Source organism: Amblyraja radiata, chromosome 27, assembly GCF_010909765.2.
Source record: "Amblyraja radiata isolate CabotCenter1 chromosome 27, sAmbRad1.1.pri, whole genome shotgun sequence".
NCBI lineage: Eukaryota > Metazoa > Chordata > Chondrichthyes > Rajiformes > Rajidae > Amblyraja > Amblyraja radiata.
This window is the reverse complement of record NC_045982.1, coordinates 6,319,126-6,331,955: the sequence shown is the minus strand read 5'-3', so window position 1 is coordinate 6,331,955 and position 12,830 is coordinate 6,319,126. Positions and strand designations below refer to the sequence as shown.

General features: G+C 44.8%; 1 protein-coding gene across 1 annotated transcript in view; it reads right to left on the bottom strand.

Annotated features, from left to right (window-relative positions):
• LOC116988362 (serine incorporator 1-like) overlaps positions 1–10,606 on the bottom strand; it is a 30,682-nt gene extending 20,076 nt beyond the window's left edge. The window contains exon 1 of the mRNA XM_033045000.1: positions 10,409–10,606. Coding sequence (XP_032900891.1) covers positions 10,409–10,447 — 39 coding nt within the window. The 5' untranslated portion in view covers positions 10,448–10,606. The remainder of the gene's footprint in view (positions 1–10,408) is intronic.
• Positions 10,607–12,830: the final 2,224 nt, after the last annotated feature.

The following is a 12,830-nucleotide window of genomic DNA, read 5'->3' as shown; positions in this document are numbered from 1 at the left end:
CGCGAGCTTCCGGCGACAATCAGTGGGAGCCACCACTTGTCGCAGGAGATGATGGTGGTGGCAGAATTAGCTCGGGATACTTCCAGTCTCCAGCCCCACGACATGGACGCTTCTGCTATGGGGCAAGCGGGGAAGTGACATTACCCATTGTTGACGTTGAGGAAACCTCTCCATAAAGCTTAACCAGGACTTAGATTATGCCCCTTCATCTTCATTAATCATCATTCATAATCACACAACCGAAAGTCCATTAAATCACTGTGGCCATCTGGTCCCATTGTATAAATACTACATTCTTCAGTATCGACATCAGAAAATTACTGAACAATCAGATGCATATTTCTGTGAGACAGCAAACCAGGAAGTAAAAACAATTTAATTTTTTTTTTTTACTTTCTATAGAAAAAGAAGTAAGGTTTTACCGAGAAGCAGATAATCTCATTGTCTGCCAAAACCAGCTGTTTTTAAATCCTGGATTATTAACTCCATTTAAATTCCACAGTGGTCAGCTGGGACTTGAAGTCAGACTGAGATGAGGAAAAGCTTTTTGACCCAGAGAGTTGTGAATCTGTGGAATTCTCTGCCGCAGAAGGCAGTGGAGGACAATTCACTGGATGTTTTCAAGAGAGTTAGATACTTGCCAAAAAACTCTTGCCAAAATACTTGCCAAAAACAATGCCCCACGGACTTCAAAACTTATGTCTCCTACCAAACTAAAATGAAATTAAATTATCTTCACAATACTTAACAATGGTAGGTCATACTTCACCTTGAATCATGACCTTTTTCAGAGCATGAATAACCTGAAGGTGCTAGAATATTATGTCCTAGTGCCTAAGCTTAGACCTAACATGTCCAATGTTGGGATAATAGGATTCAAGGGAAGGAAGAAGAAAGATAAATAAGTTTAACAGTAACATGCTTTGATGTAAAGTATGCTACAGATCATCTTGCTTTGATATTTATTTCTTTGTCTGAAAATAACATTTGATTTGGCTTAGATTTGATACAAGGATAATAGGCCTTTGGCTCAACTTGTCCATGTCAACCAAGACGCCCAGCTACATTAATCCTATTTGCCTTCATTTGGCCCATTTTCCACAAAATACCAATGGTCAGGATTATCACCGAGTGAGTTAGACAACAGTATCCAGAGCATGCATATGACAACCAATGGTGCAGTTCAATATTATGCTGCTTCTTCACAGACTAGATATACGTTTCGTGCTGATAGATTCAATTTACAAATCAAATTCATGCAAAAGCATGAAGCAATAGTGTACTGTCACCACACAAAAGAACAGCATAGTGGCATAACTGGTAGAGCTGCTGCCTCACAGCGCCAGACACCGCGGTTCCATCCTGACCTTGGGTGGTGTCTGTGTGGAGTTTCCACCTTCGCCCTGTGACCGCAAGGGTTTACCCCAGCTGCTCCAGTTTCCTCCCACATCCCAACGACATGCGGGTTTGTAAATTGCGTAGGGAGTGGATGCAAAAGTGGGATAACATAGAACCAGTGTGAACGGGTGATCAATAGTCAGAGCAGGTTTGGTGGGCTGAAGGACCCGTTTCTAAACTGTCTCTTTCAATCAACACATGTCAGAATGCCACATACGTTTGAGTGTGCATCAATTATTTGGTGAGAGGTTTTCTCATAATTACAAATTAATCTGGCTGGCAAATATAAATCTATTACAAGCATAGAATTTCATTTCTTCATAACGTAAACAGTGCTGGAAGGTTTTACATACTGTGTCTATGCTGTCCCCACTTTGGTAATGGCACTGGGTTTTTTTTTTAGTGTGGGTTTTTCGAATGACTGGGTGAGACTGACAAAACTGGTTAAACAATCTAGGCTTCTAGTGCGTCATTACTGAAAATTAAAACCAATGATTTACATGGAAAACTCAAGGACATAAATTATGAGCTATATCAGCTCACCATCAAATCCTTTGGGCACATTTCAGGCATAATTCACGCCAAGGCACATCGATCAAGAATTCCCTTTGATTTAAACACCAGTCTTGGTTTTAGTTTTTATTAGAGTCAAGAGTGTTTTATTGTCATATGTCCCGAAATGGAACAATTAAATTCTTATCTGCAGCACAACAGATATGTGTACATATCCCCCCCCCCCCCCCCACCCCACCCCAAAGTCCAAGTAGTTCAGAGCTTATTTGGAGGTTGGAGAGTTTAATTGCCCGATGATTGAAGGGAAGATGCTGCTCCTGAATCTGGTGGTTACACTTTATAGGCTCCTGTACCTTCCTCCTGATGGCAGGAGTGAAATGAAGGCATGGCCAGGGTGGTGTGGGTTTCTGACGATGCTGGCTTCCTTTTTGAGGCAGCAACTCTTGTAGATCCTTACGATTGTGGGGACGTCAGTATCCATAATGGACTGGGCAGTGTTCACCACTTTTTGCTATCCTTTTCCTTCCTGGGCATTTGATTTGAGAAACCAGGCCGCAATGGAACCGGACATGATGCTCTCTACTGTACACCTGTAGAGAAGTTCAAGAGAAAAATCGTTGACATTCTGATCTCCTCAATCTTCTAAGGAATTGGAGGTGTTGATATGCTTTCTTTATGATTGCATCAACGTGCTGGGTCCAGGACAGACCATCAGAGTTATTCTCACCCAAGAATTGGAAGTTTTTGACTCCCTCCACCATTGATCCCATTGATGAAGACAGATTGGTGGATCCTCAAACTTCCTCTTCCAAAATCAGTTCCTACATCAGTAAAACATCAGGTTTTACTGATGTTGAGAGCAAGGTTGTTATTCGCGCACCATTTGGTCAGTCGGTCGATTCCCCCCCACCCCCCCCCCCCCCCCCCCCCCCCCACCCTATACTCTTGCCTCATCGTCATCTGCAATTTGTCCAACAACGGTGGTATCAGCAAAATTGAAGATGGAGTTGGAACTGTATCTGGCTACACAGTTATCTGTGTATTATGTATATCTGTATATCTATGTGCATCTATCATGGATTTATCCAGTTCTTTACGGCTCTTTCAATATATCATCCCCTGAAGGGATGGGGGCATCATAAACAGTTACGCCAGTCCTAAGAAAATGCACACCTTCCAGCAGAGGCTAACAGGAAGAATGAAGAGTGGCTACCTTTCAAACAGAAGCTCCATATTGAAGATGAACCAACTTAGAACAAACCAAGGAATGATCGTGCAAGTTCTATTTTCCAAACTGTTTGCATCACAAAATATAAACTAAGATATTAATAAGCCAACTCATCCTTAAACATAGGAACGCATTTGTCTGCTTCCAAATATTTCAGATCATTTACTCCCTCTGCTTCTGGCTTATTTAATTTGAATGTTTTTCCAAGCAATAAATCATCATTACTGTGAGCCATAACAATAGTTTATTCCAATTTTCTACAAATAAACGAGTGACAAAATGTGACAGTGTTACCTGTGGCTTCCCATCAATACTTCAAATATACATCCCTGATCTTGCTTTAGAGCATTTTAATGATTCAATGATGCTTTATTGACAAATGTACCAACACAAAAGAGTGAAAGGCTTGGATAGAGTGGATGTGGAGAGGATGTTTCACTAGAGGGAGAGAGTCTAGGACTGGTCATATCCTCAGAATTAAAGGGTTCCTTTCGGAAGGAGATGAGGAGGAATTTCTTTAGTCGGAAGGTGGTGAATCTGTGGAATATATTGCCACAGAAGGCTGTGGAGACCAAGTCAATGGATATTTTTTACAGCAGAGATAGATAGATTCTTGATTAGTACGGGTGCCAGGGGTTATGGGGATAGGCAGGATAATGGGATTAGGATGAAGAGGTAGATTAGCCATAATTGAATGGTGGAATAGACTTGATGGGCCAAGTGGCTTATTTCTGCTCCTATCACTTGTGAACGTATAATACAGTGAAATGCTTTGTTTTGCATACAATCCATACAAAATCATACAGCAGACCTCACCGGGTTCACGGTGGTCCAGCGGTAAAGTTGCTGCCTTACAGCAAATGCAGCACCGGAGACTCGGGTTCGATCCCGGCTACGGGTTCTGCCTGTACGGAGTTTGTACGTTCTCCCCATGACCTGTGTGGGTTTTCTCCGAGATTTTCGGTTTTCTCCCACACTCCAAAGACGTACAGGTTTGTAGGTTAATTGGCTTGGTAAAAGTAAAAATTGTCCCTAGTGGGTATAGGATGGTGTTAATGTGCAGGGATCGCTGGTCGGCACAGACCCGGTGGGCCGAAGGGCCTGTTTCCGTGCTGTATCTCTAAACTAAACCTCGGCAGTACATAAGAGTTGCCACGTTTTTGGTGCCAACAAATTTACAAAAGTTCACTGAACAGTCCACCAACACTGCCAAATCTTGACCAAAATATTGCTGAAGATTCCAGCATCAGCAATCTCTTATGTCAGCCAAATCTTGCTTCAACCAGATGGAAAGTACTCAAATGCAACATGGCACATATGATAAGCACAGGCAATCAACAGTATATCAAGAACTTGTGAATAGTTTGCAAGAAAACAGCATAAATGGCCCAGCAGTTTTTTAGAACCAGTAAGAATGAGCTTTTCAGCTTTATGGTGTACATTTGCCTCAAGTTTTTTTTCCTCACAGTCTTGTGCAATCTTTCCCACTGTGATAAAAGAGTTTCATATTTGTTTATCTGGACACACAGACCCAAACTCAAAAACTAACAGCTCCATTTCAGACATCTTAACACAGTTTGTTTTCTTTCAGTATCTCTTATCCCCAGGGATTGAAAGATTTAAGTGTTTGAACGATGCTGTGTATATATATTGGCAAATATAATTTAAACTGTACAGATTCCAAGTAAAATGATCTTAACACCAAAAAGCATTGTTCCATTCTACTTCATTTCTTCTCGCAGAAGAACAATGTCATCGCATTCTTGGTTCTGCACTCTCCAAAGCAAATTTACACTTCATACTTCATACCCAAAAAGGTAATTCTCCATCATAAAGACAGAAAGCTGGAAGAACTCAGTGGGTCAAGCAGCATCTGTGGGGGCAAAATGTGTATGGCGACCTCTCGGGCCAAGATCCTACATCAGGACTGGGATGGAAGAGGAAGGTTTGCCAGTGTGTGGCTGAATGACAGAGGTGGGATAGACACTGGAAAATGAAATAGAAAAGCAGATGGGGGGAAGATGAGGGACAGATGGAGGGGTGAACCATGTGAGGAGAAACTAAGTGGGCAGATGGATGTGTGTGGGAAAACACCACAGATGAGGATTAACTGAAATTAGAAAATTTAATGATCATACCACTGGGCAAAAACAACCCAAGTGGAATACGAGGTGTTGTTCTTCCAATGTGCATTTGGCCTCTACTTAGCAATAGAGAGGGTCGAGGATAAACAGGTAAGTGTGAGAGAGGGCTTCAGAGTTCAAAATGACATGCAACTGGAAGCTTGAGACTGCTGTGATGGACAGAGCACAAGTGCTCCATTGAACGGTTGCCTAGTCTATGCTAGGTTTCACCATTATAGAGGAACACAGTAAGCGGCATTCCATGTTAGAGGTGTTCATCAATTTCTGCCTCAATTGAAAGAACTGATTAAGTGCTTGGATGACAGCTGATGACGAGGCAGGTGTCTATGATAAATAACTCTGACTCTAAGCACTTGAGGAGGACTTCAATTCAGTTCTTCCAGCTTGGTGATGCTATTAACTGCAGTTGGAAGTCAGGGGTCATTTATTTCCAACAGCTTAGTCTACCAATTATTACATGTATTTGTTCTCACTATGATCAATAACGAACATTGATTACAGATCATTTAACCTTTGTTTAGAAAGAAAAGTAAATTTCCAGGCTCGGCATCTTCCAGTTAACATTTTGAATAATAAAAGTTTGTTTAAAGTACCATTCATATTATGTACCCAAGACCCGAATTTCTTCAGGGGAATGGAACTGCAGTGATGAGCTGGCCTAGCAAGCTGACTGTTTTATGGGATGATAAACTGTAACATTGCTGTAGACTTTTACCAATGGAAAAACATTTAAAACAATTCAGATAGAAGTGGGAAAATTGCAAACATTCAAATGTTTTGATAACATAATCATACACATGAACTGGATTATCATGTCCAAGATATTAATGTCACACAGATGTTGCACAAACTGAACATAAAAAACAAACTGCTGGAGGAACTCAGCGGGTCAGGCAGCATCTATGGAAGGAAATAGACAGGCAATATTGCGGGTTACGATCCATTGTCATTCTCAGTTTAGTTCACTGTCACGTGTGAAAAGCTTTTGCTGCGTGCTATCCAGACAGCAGAAAGACAATACATGATTACAAGCCAGCCACTTACAAAGCATAGATACATGATAAGGGAATAATGTTTAGTGTGAGGTAAAGTCAGCAATGTCTGATCGAGGAAAGTCCAAGGGTCACCAAAGAGGTAGATAATAGTTCAGCAACTGGAAAACCAGATGGGCCAAGTTTTTTGATTACGTTGACTGCTTTTCTGAGGTAGCGTGTAGTGTAGATGGAGTCAATGGTGGGGAGACTGGTCGGAGATATGGACTGGGCTACATCTAGAACTCTGCAATTTCTTGCGGACTGGGCTACATCTACAATTTTCTGAAAGGTTGAGGTATTGAGGTATATAGTTAAGGGAAAATGGTGCAGAAGAGGAATTGAGACCAGCATCATCAATCGACCAGCATGTGATCATGTTGAACTCTGCCTCTATTTTCTTACATTTTGTGCTTGGGGGTGGATATAAAGATAAAGCAGCACAAATTATGCACTGCAATGCTTATCAAAGCCACACAGAGTTGAGCATCTGACTCGCCATTACTTTCCCAAGCCAAAAGTCAATTTTTGCTCGTCAATCAGGTTGAATTTTCTCGTGAGCATTTATACTCAAGTTCATATTGCACACAAAATCCACACACGGAAATACCGACACAATCAGAAACATCCAAAAACAAATAAAACTAAGACCTTCTGAATACTTTCTGGTGAACAATATTTTTGGACCAGCTCAAGTAACTAAACAACAAAACAAAAATACCTCCCACACATTACCTCACACAGATAAGCTTAGTAGAAATTCCTTTTAATATTAGCAAGACCTTTCATGTGATAGTGCTTGGCAGACTGATGACGAAGGTCACAACATCAGGGGACAAGGAGCTAAAGGCAGACAGGGTGGCTGGATAACAGGAGAAAACACAGCTGAAGGTGGTTGCACAAGACTGACAAATAGTGGGAAGTGGTGTAACATAGGGAACTGTGCTGGAACCACTGCTGTTCTCTATGTACTTAAACACCATTTGGATTTTGGACTTAGAAAAACAACTGCAAAATCTGTGAAAGACCTCACAGTGGGGGATACACCGAACAGCAAGAGTCAAGAGTCAAGTCAAGAATGTTTAATTGGCACATGTACTGACACCGGAAATTCTTACTTGCTGAAGCGTAACAGGTTTGCAAACGCAATACACACAGATAATATATAATACACAAAATAATTCAATAAATGATATACTCTTGCAAAAAAAACAAAACAACGTCCTCAGTGTAACCAAAGGCGGCAGCAGGAGTTTAACAAGTTATTGTTATGTTATTGCATAGGGCTTACTATATAGTATCTTTGGGTATATAGTCTACCCAAATATTGGGTATTTTTTAAAGTAAAGATTGATAGGTTCTTGAAAGTATGGGCTTTAAAAAGTTACAGGGAAAAGGCAGGAGAATGGTTGAAAAATAGATCAGCTGTGATGGAATAGATTCGATGGGCCAAATGGCCTAATTCCGCTCCTTTTTTCTCATGTTGCAAGATGCAGAAGAACAGTAATACATTTGCAGAAGGGCAAATTATTGACAAACAGTTTAAAAATAGACGTAAAACAGTAGAAGGAAAATGTAAACAAGTCAGGAAGAGGAGCATCTGATGGTTCGTGTACACATCTTTGACAGGAGCAATCACCTTAATAAGTTCTTTTTTTCAGAGAAACAGATAATTTGGGTTCATTTCGAGCAAAATTTCCCATAGTAAGAGTCTCTAAAACTAGAGGGCATAGGTTTAAGGAGGGAGGGAGGAGGATCCGAGGGCTATTTTTTTCACAGAAAGAGAAATTGGTTCATTATTGATAGGAGCAGAATTAGGCCATTCGGCCCATCAAGTCTACTCCACCATTCAATCATGGCTGATCTATCTTTCCCTCTTAACCCCATTCTACTACCAATTGGTAAGAGGAATAAGCCGCAAGAGGAGGTGGTGGAGGCATGAACAGCAATAGGATTCAAAAGGTGTCTTGGTAGGTACTTGAATGAGCAGGTCATAGATGGATATGGAATTATCGCTGGAAAGTCATGCACCAGCTAAATGCAGTGGGCTTCGCAGCCTGTTTCTATGCTGTACAACTCTATGACCATATACTGAAGGGTTTCGGCCCGAAACGTCGCCTATTTCCTTCGCACCCGCTGAGTTTCCCCAGCAATTTTGTGTACCTTCGATATTCCAGCATCTGCAGTTCCCTTTTGAACACCATATACACTCATGTGTACTACACCATTAGTTAAATTAGTGACAGGGCAAAGAGAAACATTTTCCAAAATACAACAGGGGTTAAATATACTCGACAGTAACTCAGCTACAGATATCAAAGTGAGGAAATCAGATTGCTGCAGCTACATTCATCCCAGAGAGTTGTACATCTGTGGAATTCTCTGCCTCAGAAGGCAGTGGAGGCCAATTCTCTGGATGCTTTCAAGAGAGAGCTCTTAAAGATAGCAGAGCCAGGGGATATGGTGAGAAGGCAGGATCATGTGGATGATCAGCCATGATCACAGCGAATGGCGATGCTGGCTCGATGGGCCGAATGGCCTACTCCTGCACCCATTGTCTATTGTATAAAAACAAGAGGCACTTACTCAACCAACATTCTCAACTAGAAACAGTAGGGAGTGCTCTGTGAAAAGGTCAGAGCCCAGAGGCAAAATAGACATAAAACCCACCTCTATGATGCAAACCATTTAACAACATCGTCATGATGTGGATAATAAGAAAATGGCAAAGTCTTATTCACCCAAATAGAATAAGTGGACACGTGCTATCTAGCAGCAAATGTGTTGCTCATTAATAAAAAATAAATAAAACATTCACAAGTTATAATACAAATAAAACATTCATGAGATTTATATAAAAAATATAAACCTTGCACAAAATTTACAAGGAACAACTATGAGGAAGTCGAAGTGAATCTGACAACAATCCTTCCATCAGGAAGTGAAAGATAAAGTTTTTAAACAGAAAATGTGGAGTTTAATAATGTAGGTTTTGTTGATTTGTGGAGAAGGGGGGGGAGAGAGAGGTGGGGGGAGAGAGGGGGGGGGGGGGACAGGGAGGGGGTGAAGAGAGAGGGAGGGGGGGGAAAGAGAGAGGGGGAGGGGGGGGAAGAGAGAGGGGGAGGGGGGGAAGAGAGAGGGGGAGGGGGGGAAGAGAGAGGGGGAGGGGGGGGAAGAAGAGAGAGGGGGAGGGGGAAGAGAGAGGGGGAGAGAGAGCGGGAAGAGAGAGGGGGAGGGGGGGAGGGGAGAGAAGAGAGAGGGGGGTGGTGAGGGGGGAGGGGGGGAAGAGAGAGGGAGGGGAGGGGGGGAAGAGAGAGGGAGAGGGAAAGAGAGAGGGAGGGGGGGAAGAGAGAGGGAGGGGGGGAAGAGAGAGGGAGGGGGGGGAAGAGAGAGGGAGGGGGGTGAAGAGAGAGGGGGAGGGGTGAAGAGAGAGGGGGAGGGGGGGAAGAGAGAGGGGGAGGGGGGGAAGAGAGAGGGGGAGGGGGGAAGACAGGGAGGGAGGGGGGGTGAAAGAGGGAGGGGGGTGAAGAGAGAGGGGGAGGGCGGGGAAGAGAGAGGCGGAGGGGAGGAAGAGAGAGGGGAGGGGGGAAGAGAGAGGGGGAGGGGGTTGAAGAGAGAGGGAGGGGGTGAAGAGAGAGGGAGGGGGTGAAGAGAGAGGGGGAGGGGGTGAAGAGAGAGGGGGAGGGGGTGAAGAGAGAGGGGGAGGGGGTGAAAAGAGAGGGGGAGGGGGTGAAGAGAGAGGGGGAGGGGGTGAAGAGAGAGGGGGAGGGGGGGAAGAGAGAGGGGGAGGGGGTGAAAAGAGAGGGAGGGAGGGGGAAGAGAGAGGGAGGGGGGTGGGGGGAAGAGAGGGAAGGGGGTGGGGTGAAGAGAGAGGGGGAGGGGGGGAAGAGAGGGAGGGAGGGGGGGAGAGAGGGGGAGGGGTGGGGTGAAGAGAGAGGGGGAAGAGAGGGAGGGAAGAGAGAGGGAGGGGGTGGGGGGGAAGAGAGAGGGGGAGGGGAGAGAGAGGGAGAGGGCCGTGAGGGAGGGTGTAGGTTGCTATGGTGACCCAGCCTAGGCCCACAGCCCACGACCAGCCCCGGGGTGGCGGTACTCACGCAGCTGGCCAGAGTACAGATCCCCAGGCAGGCTCCCATCGTCGGTCTCGGGCCCTGGCGCTGAGTGAAGCTCGTCCTAGTCTAAGCGTCCGCCGCGATGTGTGTGTGTGTCTTTGTGCTCGGCCCTTTCCGTGACTGGTCGACCGCGGCCTTCCGCGTCGCTCGGCTCTTTCCGGCAATCCTCGGCCGCTCCCGGTTGTCCCCACGCCACAGCGACGCTCGCTGCTCTTCAGCACGGGAGGTGCCAACGCATCCAGGATGACCGGCCTACAGAAGAGAGTCTAACATTGGAGAGGGGGACACACACACAGACAGACACACACACACACACACACACACACACACACACAGACACAGACACACACACACACACACACACACACACACACAGACACACACACAGACACAGACACACACACACACACACACACACACACAGCCACACACACACAGACACACACACACACACACACACACAGACACACACACACAGACACACACACACACACACAGACACACACACACAGACACACACACACACACACAGACACACACACACACACAGCCACACACACACAGACACGCACACAAACACGCACACACACATACGCGCACACACATGCCCACACACACACACACACACGGGGACACACACACACCTGGTCACACACACCTGGTCACACACACACACACACACCTGGTCACACACCTGGTCACACACACACACACCTGGTCACACACCTGGTCACACACACACCTGGTCACACACACACACACACCTGTCAATGCCCTTCCACAGACGCTGCCTGACTCAATGAGTTCTTCCAACAATTTGTGTGGGGTTTTTTAAAACTCAGGAATTCTACATCTGCAGCCTCCATCCATTGCAAAACCTCCACTTTGAAGAAGTTTCTCCACCCAACTATAGTTACCCAACCAGATGCAACTAAATTTAAACTAGCTCTTTCTTCCCAATAACCCTTTCTGGCTTAAGCCCTCCCTTCACCACCTACAGTTTAAATTCCATTTGGAATATTTTGGAGGACCAAGAAACCAAGAAACCAACTGGAGTTGTCAATGGACAATAGGTGCAGGAGTAGGCCATTCGGCCCTTCGAGCCAGCACCGCCATTCAATGTGATCGTGGCTGATCATCCCCAATCAGTACCCCGTTCCTGCCTTCTCCCCGTATCCCCTGACTCCGCTATCTTTAAGAGCCCTATCTAGCTCTATCTTGAAAGTATCCAGAGAACTGGCCTCCACCGTCCTCTGAGGCAGAGAATTCCACAGACTCACCACTCTCTGTGAGAAAAAGTGTTTCCTCATCTCTGTTCTAAATGGCTTACACCTTAATCTTAAACTGTGGCCCCTGGTTCTGGACTCCCCCAAACATCGGGAACATGTTTCCTGCATCTAGCGTGTCCAAACCCTTAACAGTCTTATATGTTTCAATAAGATTTCCTCTCATTCTTCTAAACTACAAGCACAGCCACTCCATTCTCTTCGCTGAGTTCTTCCAACAATTTGTGCTTTTTACTCAGGATTTCTGCATCTGCAGCGTCCTATGCTCCATTTTACTGCTCCACTGTAAACATCTCCACTGAAGAAGTTCTCCTTCACCAACTGGAGTTGTCATGAGATCTCTCAATGTACACCCGTGATTCCTCTGCCTCATCTGCCCTTCATCTACGTTCTCTCCCAGACTTGCTACCACAACCACGTCTCCTTCCTCATTATGTGTCTGCATGGTTTCCAGATCCATTTCCAAGTCTCCCAGGCCCATACAGGATCTCAGGTACCTACACCCCATATATCACTTTTCCATTAGTCTGAAAAAGGGTCCAGACCCAAAATTTTCTCTGTCTATTTCCCTCCACTGATCTCCTGAGGTCCTCCAGCAGAGTGTCTAAAACTAAGTTTAAGGTGAGGGGAAAAAAATTAAAGGGAACCTGAGGGGCAATATTTGCACGCAAAGGCTATATGGAGCAAGAAGCCAGAGGAACTGGTGGAGGCACATACAACTATTATGATATTTTAAAGATATTGGGACAGGAACATTGAGTGGAAATATTTTGCGAGGCCTGGGCCTGTCTCTGGCAAGTGGTTGGTATGACCAAGTTGGGCCGCAGGGCCTGTTGTGCTATTACTAACAGAAGGAACAATCTTTGGCATGTGGTCCTTCAGGAGTGGGCCTTAAGCCAAGATGGGAAAGAATCTACAGTATCGGCAGTATTTGAAGCGAGATATTCTTCACAGAATTTAAGCTCAGTAAAACCCATCACAGGACTTTATCTCAAGCACCAACAGAAAATACCCAGAAGGTCAGACTGCATCTCTGAGAAGAGAAATAGAGTCAACGTTTCAGGTTGGAGATCCTTTGTGTTGGTTTTCAGAAGAGATTATCTGATAATTTGCCTCATTTT